The sequence below is a fragment of the Nicotiana attenuata genome, unplaced genomic scaffold, assembly GCF_001879085.1.
Source record: "Nicotiana attenuata strain UT unplaced genomic scaffold, NIATTr2, whole genome shotgun sequence".
Classification (NCBI taxonomy): Eukaryota; Viridiplantae; Streptophyta; class Magnoliopsida; order Solanales; family Solanaceae; genus Nicotiana; species Nicotiana attenuata.
Genome location: NW_017672346.1, coordinates 59,580 through 74,388, shown reverse-complemented (window position 1 = coordinate 74,388; position 14,809 = coordinate 59,580). Strand labels below are relative to the sequence as shown.

Genomic DNA, 14,809 nt, shown 5'->3' with positions numbered 1-14,809 from the left:
CTTTAGTAGTTAGATTAGAGTACGTGTGGGTGGGGTGGGGGGGTATTTAAAATCCTGTTACATTAGAATTTGATGTTGACTTGATTTTGTTGAGATAAAATGTTTAAACTAATAACTCTAATAACTTTTGTTCCACTTTCTCTGGTGCAAGTTGTGTTTGTGTTTTCCTGTCTTTTGTTGATAGAAGAAGGGTTTGATTAGAAGGAATGGAGAGTAATAGGGTGGAGGACAGGATGTCATGAGACTAAAGAAATAACTAAATCAATTATCAAGACGGTTTTTGGTGTTCAGACCATTCTGTATAGAAATCCTTCTTATAATGTACTGCGTCAGTTATTTGACTTTTTCTCGTGAGCTTACTGATGAAAGACAGTTTAATTCTCAATACAGGACCTCTGAGATGCAATGTACATTTTGGTATGACAAGGACAATAAATCTTATTAACTCTCTGCCTGTCAATAGCTCATCTTCTATTTGCTTTAGTTGCTTAGCAGTAGATAATCTCCCCGATAATCAGTGTTTGTGTGCGGGTTTTTTTTTTGTCTCTTTAACATTTTCTTGACAGGTTTCGTATCACCTATTCTTTACTAGTTTAATAAGAAATGTGGATGGGTTTTGATTTCCATGTGGGCCAGAATGACACGTCTCCTGAATCTAATTTGACTGGGTTCAGAAGCTGTATAACGAGAAGCATAAAAGATCCCTTTTGGTGTCCAATTTGATAATGACTATGTGTATGATCAAAGTCATCTCTGTACGGAAAAGGAAAATCTTTTGGCTAGTAGCGAAAGGAAAGGTCCGGAAATTCACAATCTTAAATGAATGCTTGAGTTTTACTGATACATCACATTTTAGAATGCTTCGTGCTCTATGTGAAAGACTTAGGTGCATATGTTCATTTTTCACTTTTTGTTTGAGGTATCCTGTTATTTCATAAGACTTATTGCCTTTTGTAGGTCAGAGGGTCAATCCCATTACTATGGAATCAGATTGTTGATTTGACATATAAGCCCAAGTTTGAGATAGTGAGAATTATAGAAGCAGTTGAGTACCACTGTTTCTTTTTTTAGTATCTCAATTCTTTAACACACTTATTGTGCCTTTCACTCTTAATGAATTTGTTGTGTAACATTCTACAGCCTAGAGTTGTTGAGCGACACTACCTGGATCTGAGAAAGAAGTATGGAAATGTTTTATCAATTGATCTTGTCAATAAGGTATAAAATCATTCTTGTTTTTCTAGGCTAGTTGATCTGTTAGAAACGTGGCTTGATGTTTTTTTTGGATACCTTGGAGGAAGTCTCATCTTTGATCTTTTAATGTGATATGTATTAAAAAAAACATAAGATGTTTATTTGCATAGAAAAATTTAGACAATTTTATCTATCCGTCCTTGACTTTTTCCTCCAAAACTCTTATCAGCATGGAGGAGAAGGACACCTAAGTGAAAAGTTCGCGAATGCAATGCAGCATGTTGTTGGTGAGGATGTGAAGTACGTCTCTAAGGTTCTTTCTTGTGGTAAATGGTATTAATCTATAGGCAGCACACTTCATTCTAATGTCTGGTGACTTTTGCAGATACTTGCACTTTGATTTTCACCACATATGTGGGCATGTTCATTTTGAGCGTCTTTCTATCCTCTATGATCAAATTGAGGATTTCTTCATTAAAAATAGGTATGTCCTCTTCCGAGTGTAGATCTGACACACAACACAATATGTATATACAAATATATATTGTAGGACACTAGTTTACTATCTTGTATAGAGTTTCAGTTTTCTCTACCCCATTACTAGATGCAACTAATTTGGGCAACATAAAAAGTATGCTCCAAATCTGAATCTGAATCTGAATCTCCTCTACCTGAATCAAGAGGGATGATAGTAAAGCCGGGATGTGCAAGGACCCATTCCGGCCAGCAGCCATTGGGCCAGGTTTGGTGTGTAAATCATGGAGGGTATGGTGGGCTAATTGTAAACAATTTTAACTGTTTTTCTTCTCTTTATGCTGTCTGGGAGGCAAACAAACCAGTAAAACCTGGCTTGAACTTTTTTAACCAAGAACTAGTCAAGAAATCCAACCTAAGGTAGCATGGTATGCACTTGAATCTACTTGAAGTCATTGTGACAACTTTTACATTAATACTTAAGTGGGTATACTCTATCATAGCAGGAACTATTAGAAACAAATAAGCGAAACGAGAACGTCCCCTTTCATGTTATACATCTCCAAATCAAAAGATTATACCAAAACACCTGTATCGCATGCAGAGGCAGCACACTAGCGGCAGAGAGAGAGCTCTTCTTATGTGGTTTAAAAATTAGGGTGAAACTGAATAACTAAATCAAATAGAAGACTGAGTCAGGAAATATTATGAGAGAGAGGAGCGAGTAGAAAAAAGGGAGCACGGGGGTGGCATTGGGCACAACGACAGAGCTTCTGTGTGGACCAAAATAACAATCAATTACATGGTGTTGTTTTAAGAGACTTTAAATTTGAATCCATCATAAAGTAAGTCTTTGTGTTTGGTTTTTTGTTAAGCAGGGTGGAATAGAAGCGCATCCCTTACCAGTTCTCTTCTTGTAGTATCTAATTGTTTTTTCACCTGATCTTGATCGTTAAATTTGGATTTCTTATTCTTATGTTATAGGTACTTTCTATTAAATGAAAAAGGTGAGAAAGTTGAGTTGCAACTTGGAGTTGTGAGGACCAACTGCATTGACTGCTTAGACCGTACAAATGTAACTCAGGTATCTTCCCTCCTGAGGAGCTCGTACAAATTTAGGTCAACTTCTCGTCACACTTTACAGATGTTCTAATTGACGATGTTTGTTTGTAGAGCATGCTAGGTCGGAAAATGCTGGAATTCCAGCTCAGACGACTTGGTATTTTCGATGCTGAAGAAACTATTAGCTCACACCCCAACCTTGATGAAAGCTTCAAAATCTGTGAGCACTTATTTTTTATATCTGTGTTAAAGCTTCTGTGCTGAAAGATATTAAACTTCTTTGTCTTACCCGTTTTTTTCTTTTACCTTAAAACTATTTTCAGTTTGGGCCAACCATGGGGATGATATAAGCATCCAGTATTCTGGTACTCCAGCTTTAAAGGGAGATTTTGTCAGGTAACGACTTTCTTGTTCTGCTGAAATAGAAAAATGATATTCATATTGAGTGTTGAAATTCTTTTCATATATCTACTAACTTAACATTTTGATAACATCTTCTTGCAAGCATGAACTATTCAGAATTGCTAGAACGGGGTAGGTTATTTGTGTACTAATACATTATGTAGATGTGAAAAGTTATATGTATTTCATATTTCTGTATGTGAAAAAATGTATAATTATCTTCATATGCAAGCGTATATTGGAGAGTGCATTAGTACAAATACAGAAATATCAGTAGGATTTGGATCGTGGCGAAGTTCCTGAATCTATGGACATGGATTAACCATCATTGACATTGGTACTAGTTGTTGGCCAATTACAATCATATCAAAAGCAAGACTATGGGATTGAATCTTTCAACGCCAACTGCAAAATTCCATGGATAGTTTATCTCAAGATCTTGATTGATATAGCATACACGACTAAGCTTTAGTCAAATAATCGGATTTCAATTATCAACTGTATGTTTTCTTTGGCTGCTAAATGATTCAGATTTAAGGTTAATGTCAGTTTTGTATATATCCAGAAAGAAGTGAGGATTCATATCGTCGACCAACTTTGTTTGGGATTGAGCCATTGTTTTTGTCGTTGTTGGCAGTTTTGTATATATCTGTTGTGCGAGTGTGTGCTATTGAATCTTTCACATATCTCTGTTTCCTGATGTCTCAATTTTATTGAATACCCAGAAACAACACTGATGGTGTCAAGTTGCATGGCTTCTGGAAGTTGCTTTATAACATCCATGCCCAATTAGGTTTATTCTTTTATAATCAGTAATATGACTAAAAGGACTTGTGTTCATCCTGCGAAATATCTCAGTTTTGAGATTAAAATTTTAACACATGTTTTGCATGATATCCTGGAGCTCTAAGCTCTGGGATTTAGCTTTTATGTGTGCATCGTTTTCACTACTAAAGTCTACTTTGTTATTTGACATGTAGATACGGTCATAGAACAGCCCAGGGGATTCTCAGTGATGGATGGAATGCTCTAACGCGATACTACTTGAACAACTTTGTTGATGGTACAAAACAGGTAATGATGCTTCATACCAGCAATTATTTGTTGCTCAGGTTTGTTAGCAGAGGCGGATCCAGGATTTAAATCTTATGGGTTCAACTTTTAAAGCTTTTAGCATTGAATCCATTATATTTTAAAGTTATGGGTTCATATCTATTATTTTTGTAATTTTAATGAATTTTTACACATAAATTTTTACTCCGCGTCAAAAGTTATGGGTTCAGTTGAACCCGGTGATTCTACACTACATCACTGTTTGTACGTCACGTCAAGTGGCAGTAGCCCTTATTATGTGTTTTTATGCGCAACTTAGTTTCATCTAATCTGCCAGTTGAAATTTCGGAATTGCACTAAACTTCACGTGCGGAGTCCATCTGCAATGTGCTGCCATTTTATTGGATTAGTTTCTTGTTAACGACTAGGAGATGCTCTAACTAAGAATGTTCAATCTGTTACGTGTACCAGTGTCTAATATGGAATTGGCCATGACGATTTTGAGCTTCTCTCTTTCCGATTTGGAAACTGAATTCTTATTTCCTTATTTTTATATCATGAAGGATGCCGTTGATTTATTGCAAGGAAACTATATTCTGTCTGTCTCTCGAGATATGAAACCGTCATCCCAAAAAGGAGGCATTGAGACTAAAGCTGTGAGTGTTATTGCTTATGCTGTTTAATCACGTTAAACATGCTACTATTCATCAGATTCCAGCGATTACACCATATTGGCATAGCAAATCTTTGACTTCGTCTGTGTACTGTCAAGGTTTCTAGTAGTTTACGGAAAGTTCATATTTCCTGTTCTGAAGTATACTCCTCTTTATGCTTGGTTTAAAGCCTGGGTACGGGGCGAAAAACACGGGTTTACATGAGAATATCTCTAAATTTATTAAAAGAAAGTCAAATAATTTTTAAAGAGAGAAAGAACTACAGAATGATATCCCACCATACCTCTTTATTGCTAATTCCTCAAAAGTCATCGTCAGCTGCAAATACATGTCAAAAAATTCAGTTCATTTTAAGTTGGACACTCGGGAAATAGTGTTATGTAATGAGTTGCATCCTTCCCAATTTTGTCCGCCAAGCCAGTTGTGACCTCACCCCACCAACAAAAACTACATGCAAATGCAACTGTTTGAGCACTCAGAGCTAGAATTTACCAGTACTTTGACAGCAAATGGAAGAGCATATGTATCAATACTCTTAATTGCATCTGCAAATTTGTTTTGACTCAAGACCGAAGTTTTCACTGACCACTGTTCAATCTATTGACTATCAACCCGTCAGTCTTATATTTTTTTTGTAATTTCAAAAGTTTGAGGAGCTTATCATTTTACGGACTCATTGTTAGTGACTTTGGCCCAAAGCATATGCTAGGCCTTTATTGAAGCCACAAAATAAGAACGTGTTCCTTATTAGTCTAATTCGTCTCTGCCCCATTCAGCCAAAGTGGATTTAGGGCAATAATACTGATCATAAAGCAGTGATAGCTATAGTTAGAAAGAAAGAAAGAAATATTTTAGATAAGTTTTATTTAATCAGCTAAGGGATGTCATTTTCTGATTTCTGGGCTGGTGTTACTGTTTTTACATCAAGGTATCTACTCCTCAGTTATTCAGCATGACAACCATTAACCTGGGTTTACACTATGTTCTTTTTATTTCTTGTATTTTTTTCATGACAATCATGTAGTCTTAAGTGTGCATTATGCATTTTACTTTTAACTTTCAATACTGTCAGCAGTAATTAAGACACTTGCCTAACAAGTGTCTTATGTGATTACAGTCATTTCTTCTGGCATTGGCGCTGATAATGGTGGGATTATTCTTTGCTATGTTATCGCTAAGGAAAGGTGAGTTGCGTTTTTCTTAATGTGCTCTTCAATCATTATCATTGTAGTTCTATTCAAGAATCCAATTCCTTTTAATTCCTTCATTATAAAAAAATGAAAAAAAAGGAACAAGGTAATAAGGAGCTAATAATTGTTCGCTCATATTTTATATTCAGGTCAAGTATTATTAATTTAACTTCATCATAATAACTGCAGAAGGAGTACATTGCAGTATCTCATCAAAATAGGCAAAACCTAAATAATTTAAGATGTGGATAATTTAATGACATCTAATCTGCATTTTCTTGATCCTTTCTATCTTTTCTGTATGAGAATGTGTTAAATTCGGGAGAATGGCAAATCTAGCCTTTCACACAACCTCTTTGCTTATTATGTTGCTACGACACTACCTGTTTACGATCTCTATATCTCTTAAACCTTACACATGTTTCCTGTTCTTTATTTCCCTGTCTATAGTTCGATATGATCTTCGGAATTTGCTATATGCAATGGTCTGGGCTAGCATAAGTTTGGGCATAGCTGCATTTGTGAAAGCCAATGGTCGAATGTTCTGTAACAGGCCTAGCCTGCACCAATCAAAGCGTTGATCCAGGATTCAGAATGCTTGGTAGGAGCTATATTTGCTGAAATAGCCAGATTTATCGTATTCTTTTGTAAAGATTTTGGCTATTTTATGCTCTTTTCATGTCTTGACAACTTTCTCTTCGATCATTCAGTTAAAAGGTCCTAGTTACATGCATGTCAGCTATTTCTGAAATCATTTCATTCGAAAGGTCCTAGTTACATTATCATATGTATATTGAAATGGTATTATATATTAATTGAATTATAGAAATTGAATTGTCGGCTTGTAATTTCCGCAATTGTATATCTGTTTGGATCATCGCCCTTCGCGAGATTACTACAATGTACTCCGGTCAGCAAATGTGTATACCTTTAACTATATCTCCTTATGTTTTGTGCTCAAGTCTCACTCCTTGAATGGGTTTTCCATATTCTTTGACTTCTCACGGTTTTGGGAAAAAAGTTCTCAATTATACTGGATTTACCTCCAACTTCCAAGAAATGGCTGCTGCAGCAAATTGTATGCTTTCTCTAAGGTGCGGTCAAGAGAATCTCAAACCCCATAAAAGGGAAACTAGAGATTACTCCATTTTGAAGAGCAGTTTAATGCTTGTGACACTTGAATTTGAAGAATTTGATGTCTATACTATTCAGTCTTCCTTCATTTGTTAAAGCAGGTATCACATTATTGGGAAGCTTGCCAGGCTAATAGAATGGGAAAAATATTTAAAAGAGAAAAGCAATAAATTGCACAAGACAAGATTTACGTGGTTCGGCAATTTTGCCTACTCCACAGCCACACAAAGAATAACTCTTTATTAATTGAAGAGAAAGAAGAAGTTGAGGGATGATTTACAATTGAGGAAGGGGATGCCTATTTATAGGCAGAGCGTCTGCTGAAAGAAAATTTTCAGCGAATGTGAATATGAAGAAGACGTCACCGCAAATTGTGCGCCGAAGTCTTCTTTCACATTAGCGTGCCAACTTTGACTTTTCCACGTTTTCTTTAATCTCTCTTTCTCTTTGTCTTCTTTTACAACTTTTGTTTTTCCACGTTTTCTTTCTTCTCTTTTTCTCTTTGTCTTCTTTTACAGCTTTTCTTTTCTTTCTTTTATCTCTTTTACAGCTGAGTTTGTTCCTTTCAATCTCTCCTTCAAACCCATATACATCAAGAAAGAAAATTAAAAAAAAAAATTGCTATTCTCTGGTAGCGCCTTCACATTATCAATCTTGAAGGCTAATTGAGGCGATGCACAGCCTCAGTTTGTCAACACCGACAACTTTGGTCAACATGTTTGACTGGTTCTTCGATCCTGGTATCTTCTGCAGGGAAAGAGTTCCTTCACTTATCAACTCTCGGATATGATGATACCTCAACTGGATGTGCTTTGATCTTGCATGAAATACTGGATTTTTGGCAGGATGAATTGGCTATCGCTGAAAAGCTCACAATTGTCCTGCTCTTTACCTAGCTCTTTAAGAAAGTTTTTGAGCCAGATCATCTCTTATCCAACTTCTGAGATTTCCATGTACTCTTCTTCTGTGGTAGATAGAGCAACACTTTTCTGAAGTCTGGACATCCAGCTAACAGTAGTACCACCTAAGGTGAACGCGTAGACCGTGGTACTTTTGCGACTATCCAGATCGCCGCCTAAATTTGCATCAGCAAAACCTTGTAAGATAATTTTGCTCCTTTTAAAATAAAGTGTCATACCTAAGGTGCCTTTAAGATATCGCAATATCCATTTTACACATTCCCAATGCTCATTTCCTGGATCTAACATGTATCTACTGACAACTCCAATTGCATGGGCTATGCCAGGTCTAGTGCAAACCATAGCAAACATCAAACTTCCTACTGCTAAAACATATGGAAATTTGGACATGTACTCCCTTTCTTCATCTGTCTTAGGTGATTGGTCCTTCGACAGATTAAGATGGCTTCCGAGTGGAGAGCTTTTGGTCTTTGCATCGTGAAGACTGAACCTGCTCATCCCAAGCATTTGCTTAGCTGGTCCTAAGTCATTCATTTCAACTCCTCCACCATTTGTTGCTTAACCATGTTGATCTCTTTTATGCTAGATCCTGCAATTAGCATATCATGAACGTACAACAGTAAAATGATATAGGATTCATCAAGATTTTGATATAACAGCAATAGTCTATCTCACATCGCGTGAAATCATTGTTATGCATGAATTCAATAAATTTCTTATACCATTGTTGGGAAGCTTGTTTCAAACCATACAAACTCTTCTTCAACTTGCACACAAGGTTTTCTTTGCCAGAAACTTCAAAACCTTCAGGTTGCTTCATGTAGATGTCTTCTTCAAGATCACCATGCAAGAGAGCAGTTTTAACATCTAGCTGCTCCAAATGCAAATTTTCTGCAGCTACGATACTTAGCACCAACCTGATAGCAGTTAATTTGACTACAAGAGAGAAGATCTCGGTGTAGTCAATTCCTTTCTTCTGCTAAAAGCCTTTTGCTACTAATCGTGCTTTGTATCTCTTCTTACCATCATGCTCTTCCTTGACTATGTACACCCATTTGTTCTGCAATGCCTTCTTTCCTTTTGGTAACTCTGTAAGTATCTATATTTTATTCTTTTGAAGAGAATTCGTCTCTTCTTTCATGGCTAGCTTCCACTTATTAGAGTTTACCACCTGCATTGCTTCAAAATGCTCTGGTTCTCCAACATTAGTTAGAAGTAAATAGTGGAGAGAGAGTTAACCTATCTGGAGCATTCGTGACTCTTTTAGATCTCCTTAATGTAGGTTCAAGAGTAACTGATCCCGAATTTGATTCAAGTCCTGACTCCAGATTTGGTTCTGCATCTGATTCTATCTCTGCTTCCGGTTCTGGTTTTGATCCAGATTCGGCTTCTGCTTCTTCATCTTCAATTTCAGAATCAGTTGTAATCCCTCTAGCCACTTAATTTCTGAGATTTCTTCTAACTCAACTGTTTCAGATGTCTGTTTGCTGGTGCTGGTTGGTTCTATTTCAAGCTTATCTTTGTACATCACATTTTCATTAAATGTGACATTCCTGTGTCTTAGGATCTTTCTATTCAGATCATCCCAAAATCAATAACCAAAATTATTATCACCATAGCCAATAAAGAAACATTTCTTGATTTTAGGATCAAGCTTATCTCTATCATTAGAGTTTTCATGCATATAAGCAACACAACAAAAAAAATATTAGATGTGAGAGAGTTACCTCCTTTCCTGTCCATACCTCTTTAGGAATTTCAAAATTCAGCGGTACAAAGGGTCCCTTGTTTATGAGGTAAGCTGACGTGTTAACAGCCTCGGCCCAAAAATACATCGGCAATTTAGAATGTATTCTCATACTTCTGGCTCGTTCATTCAGGGTTTTGTTCATCCTCTCAGCAACACCATTTTGTTCATGTGTTCCAGGAACTGTCTTGAACATTCTGATCCCATTCTCATAGCAGAATGCTTTAAACTCTTGACTATCATACTCTCCTTCATTGTCAGACTTCAGACATTTTTAACTTTAGGCTTGTCTGATTTTCAACTTCAGCTTTCCATCTTTTAAAGGTAACAAACATATCATATTTATTTTTCAGAATTTAAACTCATACATTTCTTGTGGAATCATCAATAAAGGTGACATAATAGCGTGAACCTCCTAGAGAAGTTACAGGACCTGGTCCCCACACATACGTATGCACTAGTTCCAGCTTCTCTTTCTTTGGCGTACTTCCCGCCTTTGAGAAACTAACTCTCTTTTATTTCACGTAAATGCAATGTTTGCACAAACCTAATTCAACATGCTTTAGGTTTGGCAATTTTTCTTTGGATGCCAACAACCTCATTCCCTTCTCACTCATATGCTCGAGCCTCCGGTGCCACAATATTGTATCACGACCATGATCAATTGTTGCTATAGTATCTCTCTATATTGTAGTAGTATACAGTGTTCCCTTCTTGAAGCCTTGTGCCACAACCAAATTTCCTTTGGTTATCTTCCACGATCCGTTACCGAATGTTATTGTATATTATTCACTATCAATCTGACCCATAGATATCAGATTTTCTCGAGGCCAGGAACATGTCGGACATTTTTGCAATTTTCATAGCGTGCCTTGTAAAGTCTTTATATGAACTTCATATTTTCCAACAATGTCCAAAGGTTCACTGTCTGCTAGATAAACCTTTCGGAATTTTCTAGCAATATAATTGTGCAATAATTCTTTGCATGATGTAGAGTGAAAGGATGCACCTGAGTCCAGAATCCAAGATTCGACTGGACTGTCTACACAATAAATTAGTGCATCACTGACTTGTTCAGCAATTACATTTGCTGAATTTTCCTCCTTCTTCTTCTTTGGTTCTCTACATTGACTGCTGTAGTGACCCTTGTTATCGCAATTCCAACAAGTAATGTCCTTGCGATTTTGGATTGCCCTCTTCTCCTTGACTTTGATCTGCCACGGCCGTGAGTTTGTCCTCTCTGGTTGCTTCTCCTCCTGCTTTCGGTATTAAAAAAAGATCCTGGGGAATCATTTGATTTTCTTCGGCGAATATCTTCGCTTAGAACCAAGTCTCTAATATCATTCAATTTGAGTTTGGTACTTCTTGATGAACTGCTAACTGCATTTACCGTTGCAAACCAACTCTTCGGTAGAGATGATAGTAGAATCAATGCCATGACTTCGTCATCAAATGTTATATTAACATAACTCAAGTGAGTTAATATTATATTAAACTCATTGATATATTTCGTGACGGATCCACCTTCTGTCATCTTTAAGTTGAACAATCGACGCATCACATAGACTTTATTTGTAGCAGACAGTTTCTCGTGCATATTTGATAACGCTTCATCAGGCATGTAGTGGTCTTCTTGTTAATGATGTTAAACGCCACATTTCATGTTAGCGTCAAACGAATCACACCATGAGCTTGGCGATCTAATAGATCCCAATCTGCTTTGGCCATATTCTCTTGTTTTGCCTTGGTGAGAGGTAAGTGTAATTTTTTCTGGTACAAATAATCCTCTATTTGCATTTTTTAGAATCAAAAATCTTTGCCATTGAACTTGTCAATCTTAACCTTCCCTTCCTCCGATGCTATTTTTCACAACAACAAAAATATTATGTTAAATAATGCCTGTGAATAGTAATGACGAATACTATTCGCGTGTAAGAAAAAATATCCCAACCGTATAGGTAGACAACAATCACTATTGGTGAACAGTACTATCACTGTTAATGAATGGTACTTCACTATTGTGAATAGTATTAGTAATGATGATCAATAGTGCCGCTCTATTCTTGTGAATAGTACATGCACCCATACCATACTTTTCTACTAGAATTACACTGTCTGTGCGTTGATTCCAGTTGTTGGGAAACGTGTCAGGCTAATAGAAGGGAAAAAATATTTAAAAAGGAAAAGCAATAAATTGCACAAGACAAGACAATAGAACATTTACGTGGTTCGGCATTTTTTGCGTACTCCATGGCCACACAAAGAATAACTCTTTATTAATTGAAGAGAAAGAAGAAGTTGAGGGATGATTTACAATTGAGGAAGGGATGCCTATTTATAGGCAGAGCGTCCGCTGAAAGAAAAGTTTCAGTGAATGTAAATACGAAGAAGACGGCATCGGGCCGAATTCTTCTTTCACATTTTGCAGCCTGCCAACTTTGACTTTTCCATGTTTTCTTTCTTCTCTTTTTTTCTTTGTCTTCTTTTATAGCTTTTGTTTTTCCACGTTTTCTTTCTTCTCTTTATCTCTTTGTCTTCTTTTATCGTTTTTATCTTATTTCTTTCACAGCAGGGTTTGTTCCTTTCACACATAGCAATCCCAACCTTGGCTGTGCATTCACGTACTACTATGTTACTCTTTTTGCAATTCGCCTTTTCATTTCATTGTTAAAATTCCCCTATTGAAGTTGCAAAAACTATTTGGGAAGAGAGATAAAACCTTCCCACAGGGTACTGAAATGAGAAATCAATGGTTCCCCCATCCCGGTATTCTTTCTTTTCTGATCCTTGAACCAAACATAGTGTTGGTTTGGACATAAAGCTTACAGATTTAACGATAAAATATGTCTTCCACTGTCTTTAACTCCAACTACTTGCACATAGTTGAAAATTTATGAAATAATTATATACTACTATATCACTGTTAGAATATTGGCATTTTAACATTAAATAAAATATGACATGATCTCTTCTTAATTACTCTATGATCTTTAAAGTTCAACATAATTCCCCACTACTCCATGATATAGAAAATGGCTATAACTTTCTTGTAACTATTCTTTCATGTTCTACCACTAATTACACACAAATTCATCCATTATCTGATGTTCTCTCTAATTAGTAATTCCATAACTTATTACCAAACTTTCTTCCAATTTAATTCAAGGAAGAAAATTTATACATCTATAAATAGGATTCTTTCTTCCATAATGTAGTGTGAAAAAAAGGTTTGTAGAATACTTAAAAAAAAGTAAGGTTGATGTTGTGAAAAAAAGAAAAGAATTCTCCTTTCGTTGATGTTTATCTTGGTGAAACTTTGAGCTCAACAACTTGTCCGGAGTTTATTCAAGTCTACTTTTGTTAAAGTTTGCATTCTTTTGAAGCATCGGATCAGATTATTAGTCATTTTTGTATGACAATACTAGCATGGAAGGACCGAATTCTTAGTCCATAATCCATATGTTTATTTATCTGAGAACAAGTGAATCAATTTATTACAGAGTACAAAGTTATTTTCAGTAGTAACGTTGGTGTCCGAGACAGCTTGTGCGTCTTTCTGGTCCATTAAATTTCTGTTTGGAATTCAATAATATGAAAACAGCCAAGTTAACCTATTAGAACTTTGAACAGAAAGTACCTAGACAGATTATCTTAAGAAGAGAACAATGCTATATAATGCAGGTAAAATATTAGGCAATGAGTGATCTGAGAAAAAAAAAAAAAAAAAAGGGGGTAAAATACAGAGGAATATAGCACTACTTTTATAACTGCTTTTTCTTCTCCAAATGAGGGTACTGTCGCTGGAAGTGCAAGACTGCCCATATCAAGTGTCGCAAACCAATCTCAGGAAACAACACCTTTGGCGAATACAGTAAGCAACTTGTTGTTTGCCAGAGAAGGAAATTGCTAAGACGAGTTTCACCTGAAGTTCGAATTAGCATATCAGGATCAGGTGCCAATCTCATGTACATATGCCTCTCTATATCTACCAGCTTTATGATCTGATTTAGCTCCTGTATCTCTTTAGTTATTTCAACATTTTGAAGTTGGTTCGCGTTAAGTTCTTGGATTTCATTCCATTTCTCATGGCAGGATGCTTGAACAGCATGCACGATCTCATCTGTCGAAGAATATGCCACACAAATTAAGAGAGTGCTATTGGTGTTGTTGGCAGTGGCTTCCATTGCCTTCTCAGCTGCAACTCTAACTGGCTCGCTAAGTAGCTTCAGGTTTCCTACGAAATGTACCCTCACTCCGTATTGATTGACAACGCTTTCTTTATGGAGTAGTCCTTCGATTTTCTCCAGCATTAAGTCCATCAAGTACTGAACTTCCTCCGGCCTTCTTTTGAAATTATCGATGCTGAATGCATATATTGTCATGTATTTGACACCTAATACATAGCAATATTTGAGCATTGACATGACAGCCATAAATCCAGCTCTGTATCCATTGCTCACTGCCATATTCTGTTTCTTGGCATACCTCCGATTCCCATCCAAAATAAAGGCGATGTGGTTTGGAATTGGTCCTACAGATAAAATGCGGAACAAAGATTTAAGCATGTGGAGGAGTGAACTCCCAAACAACTTCTCTGCTAAACCATCCATACTCTTCGACATTTTCCAATCCGAACCAAGTTCAAGAGACTGCAACATAAGAGTCAGAAGCTGCAGTCAACATTGAGATAAACCAAAAACATGAAGGAAAATTTCAGAGAAGTATATATATTACTATATTTTTTTTTTTTTTGGTAAGTTATATATTACTATATTAAAAAAGAAGATACTAATACATGCTGTTGCAAAAAAGAGTGTGTACCCTCAAGTGGAAGCTGAGATGGCCAGTGATAGTGCACTCAAAGCTAAGTGAAAAAGTTGATTATATATAAAAGAAGACAGGACAAAGGGATCTCTAGTTTGTTTGCAGCGTTCTCCGTGTGGGCATATTATATGGGCA

The 14,809-nt window shown here is 36.4% G+C and overlaps 2 protein-coding genes across 2 annotated transcripts in view; one reads left to right on the top strand and one right to left on the bottom strand.

The window, feature by feature from the left end:
• LOC109212872 (phosphoinositide phosphatase SAC6-like) overlaps nucleotides 1-7,041 on the top strand; it is a 14,621-nt gene extending 7,580 nt beyond the window's left edge. Inside the window, exons 11-21 of the mRNA XM_019376570.1 lie at nucleotides 958-1,044; nucleotides 1,141-1,218; nucleotides 1,424-1,494; nucleotides 1,580-1,678; nucleotides 2,653-2,752; nucleotides 2,842-2,950; nucleotides 3,054-3,126; nucleotides 4,113-4,206; nucleotides 4,749-4,841; nucleotides 5,977-6,043; nucleotides 6,500-7,041. Of these exons, the coding sequence (XP_019232115.1) occupies nucleotides 958-1,044; nucleotides 1,141-1,218; nucleotides 1,424-1,494; nucleotides 1,580-1,678; nucleotides 2,653-2,752; nucleotides 2,842-2,950; nucleotides 3,054-3,126; nucleotides 4,113-4,206; nucleotides 4,749-4,841; nucleotides 5,977-6,043; nucleotides 6,500-6,630 (1,002 nt within the window). The 3' untranslated portion in view covers nucleotides 6,631-7,041. The remainder of the gene's footprint in view (nucleotides 1-957; nucleotides 1,045-1,140; nucleotides 1,219-1,423; nucleotides 1,495-1,579; nucleotides 1,679-2,652; nucleotides 2,753-2,841; nucleotides 2,951-3,053; nucleotides 3,127-4,112; nucleotides 4,207-4,748; nucleotides 4,842-5,976; nucleotides 6,044-6,499) is intronic.
• A 6,460-nt stretch (nucleotides 7,042-13,501) lies between these two features.
• LOC109212873 (dehydrodolichyl diphosphate synthase 6-like) lies at nucleotides 13,502-14,569 on the bottom strand. The gene has a single exon (XM_019376571.1). The coding sequence runs from the start codon at nucleotides 14,506-14,508 to the stop codon at nucleotides 13,612-13,614; it is 897 nt and encodes a 298-aa protein (XP_019232116.1). The 5' UTR covers nucleotides 14,509-14,569; the 3' UTR covers nucleotides 13,502-13,611.
• Nucleotides 14,570-14,809: the final 240 nt, after the last annotated feature.